Below are 3,501 nucleotides of genomic sequence, written 5' to 3'. Positions count from 1 at the left end.
AACAACTTTTTCCTTAGCGAAAATGTTGTCCGAGGCTTTGTTAAGGAAGTATTAACGAAAAACATTGACCAATCAGAGCGCGCTCCATTGGCATACTCGCGCTCTGATTGGTCAGTATTTTTTGTTAATATCTCTTCAACGAAGCCTCGGACAACATTTTCGCTACGGAAAAAATTGTTTCAAATCACCTCACGAACCATCCTTTTCAATATGTCACAACATATTTAAATAATTGATACTTAGACTGTGGAAATTTATACAGTTATGATTGGTGTAAATGTACAAAAATATACAAGGATGTGTATACAACCATTAATATATACAAAATAAAACATAAAATACATGTTACGACATTTAGGAAAGTATCATACTTTAATTTATGTGTCTACTCTTCATCTGCATATGTAAAAATATGAATTTTTCGAACCTTTCGTATTCTATTGATAATTAATTCTTTTAGAACATTCTTGGTTTAATATAGCTTAATAGTTGAAAGAGTCACTTTTTACATTTTGTTCCGCAATATTGGATCCGCATTGTTGAATTTCTAAATTTTGAATTGAATTTCTAATCACTGACCTCAAAAACACTTTTACACCAAGTTTGATCCACATCGACTCACTTTTCACATTTGTTTCGCCATATTGGATCCGCCATGTTGAATCTCTAAATTTTTAATCCAAATTTCTAATCAGCGTCCCCGAAAACCCCTGTATACCAAGTTTGATCCAAATCGCGTCACTTTTCACATTTTGTTTCGCCATATTGGATCCGCCATATTGGATCCGCCATGTTGAATCTCTAAATTTTTAAGTCTAATTTCTAATCAGCGTCCCCGAAAACCCTTGTATACCAAGTTCAATCCAAATCGAGTCACTTGTCACATTTTGTCTCGCCATATTGGATCCGCCATATTAAATCTCCAAATTTTTAATTCAAATTTCTAATCAGCGTCCCCGAAAACCCTTGTATACCAAGTTTGATCCAAATCGCGTCACTTTTGTTTCGCCATATTGGATCCGCCATGTTGAATCTCTAAATTTTGAATTCAGATTTGTAACCATTGTCCCCAAAAACCGAAGTTTTATGAACATCGTTCGTATCCTCTTCTAATATAGTGTCAGTGGTGGTTTCACCCCCTAATTACAAAAAAGAGGGCGGTCGCCTAGCGCGTAGTCACGCCTACCGCGGGCGTTCCGCCGGCATACTTGCGCTCCGATTGGTTCGGGGTTTTCTGTTAATATCTCCTTAACGAAGCCTCGAACAACAATTTCGCTAAGGAAAAAGTTGTTTCAAATCACCTCCTGAACCACCTCTTTCAAGGTGTTACAACATTTTTGGGACACCCTGTATATACAGAGTGTAGGTGATTTGAAACAACTTTTTCCTTAGCGAAAATGTTGTCCGAGGCTTCGTTGAAGAGTTATTAAAGGCAAACCCTCGACCAATCAGAGCGCGAGGATGCCGGCGGTGGGCAGTCGTCTAGCGTGTCTCCTACGCCTACCGCGGCCTACTCGCTCTCTGATTGGTCCGGCGTTTACCTTTAATATCTCCTTAACGAAGCCTCGAACAACAATTTCGCTAAGGAAAAAGTTGTTTCAAATCACCTCCCGAACCACCCCCTTCAAGGTGTTACAACATTTTTGGGACACCCTGTATTTCTTGTTATTAGGTTTTTATATTAATCGTTACAATTTGAAAATGAAATACTAGAACTAATCTATTAAAATTATCTAGGTTAGTTATCAAGATTAATTATATTGATAAATTGATTTATCAATTCTCAAGATTAGTTTCCTGACAAAAATTAACAATTCTATATTTAAATTAAAAGATATCAATATCATTCAAAGTTCAGTTAGCAAGTAGAATACTACTTCATTAGCTACTGCATTTGTTTCTATTTTGTTAAAACCGAAGAAATAAAGAAAAAAAGACCAAGTGGTACCACAAGGTGAATAAAATTTGGATGTAATTCTTTTTTTTAGATTTTGGTCATTCGGTTTTTCAAAAGCTTACGTAGAATTAAAAATACTTTTAATGCAGATTTAAAATCATATTTTGCAATAACAACTTAATAACTTCATGAGAATACCGAACATTGCTGATCCGACTTATTGTAGTTGAACTAAGTAATATCCACATAATTTTATATTTAGATGTGTAGAATTTATAATAATTCATATTATTAGTTTCAATTTTTAATTCTAGATCCATAATTTCATATTAAGAATTATTTGTCTCACGAAACCACACAGCCTTTGCCTGAAACAATATTGCGCATCTTTCATCATAAATGAGACAATAAGATATTTTATATCTAACTCTAAAGTTTTATAAAAAAAAAGTGAAATGTAAAATTAATTTTCAAAGTATATTTAACAAAATAGACTTCATTCCTGAAGATATTACGCACACTCCATTTTACGATTCCATAATTGAATATAATAAATCATATATAGCAAACAATATTTTAGTACGTGTAAAAAAGATGTGTATTAATTAACTGGAAATTGTATGCAATCATAGACTACGTTAATAAAAAAAAACATGCAAAATATACACAAAATATATTTTACAAATAAATATAGTAATTACAAAATACATTTTACAAATGCATACGATAATTACAATTTTTTATTTTGCATAAGTGCATATTTTCTGCATGAAATTATCAATTTACGCGTCAAGCCGATATTGAACATTTTGCAACCTTGCATAGCAAGACATGGAGTTACTTAACAATGTCGTAAATTTTATTCTCTTTGTAGCTGTTGGTACCAAGAAATATTGCAGAGCAAGGAATGTCAGTTGCAGTCTCCCTGCAATATTTCTTAAATCGCGACGAAAGGAATGCAAAAGACAGATACGTTTGGTTATTCGGAGGTTGGAGCTTTTGTTCGGCAAGTTGCGGTGGCGGAACGCGTCAGAAGATGATAGTCTGCAAAGACGAGGAAACTGGAAGAATAGTTTCACGAAGAAAATGTCCATTGACGACGAAACCCAGCCAGGAGATTGAAAAATGCAACGTTTTCAGGTATTCGAGTTGATAGGGTTCCTTTGTTACTGAAACTGATTTTAAAGACGTGAAAAAGACGAATACAAATAAGAAGAAAGAGGAAAAATTGTATTTAAATAATTGATACTTAGACAGTGGATATTTATACAGATATGATAGGTGTAAATGTACAAAAATATACAAGGATATGTATATAACTATTAATATATAAAAAATTAAAGAAAAATACATGTTACGACATTTAGGAAAGTATCATACTTTAATTTATGTGTCTATTCTTCATCTGTATATGTAAAAATATGAATTTTTCGAACCATTCGCATTCTATTGATAATTAATTCTTTTCGAACATTTTTAGCTTCATGTAGCTTAGTTGAAAGAGTCACTTTTCATGTTTTATCTCGCCACATAGGATTCGCCATGTTGAATCTCTAAATTTTTAGTTCAGATTTGTAATCAGCGACCCCAAAAACACTTTCATA

At 33.1% G+C, this 3,501-nt stretch overlaps 1 protein-coding gene across 7 annotated transcripts in view; it reads left to right on the top strand.

Moving 5' to 3' along the window:
* The window catches only part of LOC128896796 (A disintegrin and metalloproteinase with thrombospondin motifs 3-like), a 33,812-nt gene that overhangs the window by 25,645 nt on the left and 4,666 nt on the right, over window positions 1-3,501 (top strand). For all 7 annotated transcript variants that reach the window (XM_054160270.1, XM_054160266.1, XM_054160272.1 and 4 more), the window contains one exon: window positions 2,772-3,037. In XM_054160270.1, coding sequence (XP_054016245.1) covers window positions 2,772-3,037 — 266 coding nt within the window. The remainder of the gene's footprint in view (window positions 1-2,771; window positions 3,038-3,501) is intronic.

This window comes from Hylaeus anthracinus, unplaced genomic scaffold (assembly GCF_026225885.1).
Source record: "Hylaeus anthracinus isolate JK02 unplaced genomic scaffold, UHH_iyHylAnth1.0_haploid 11978, whole genome shotgun sequence".
In the NCBI taxonomy this organism is placed as follows: Eukaryota; Metazoa; Arthropoda; class Insecta; order Hymenoptera; family Colletidae; genus Hylaeus; species Hylaeus anthracinus.
Note: the sequence above shows the minus strand (reverse complement) of the source record. Positions and strands in the feature narration are given on the sequence as shown.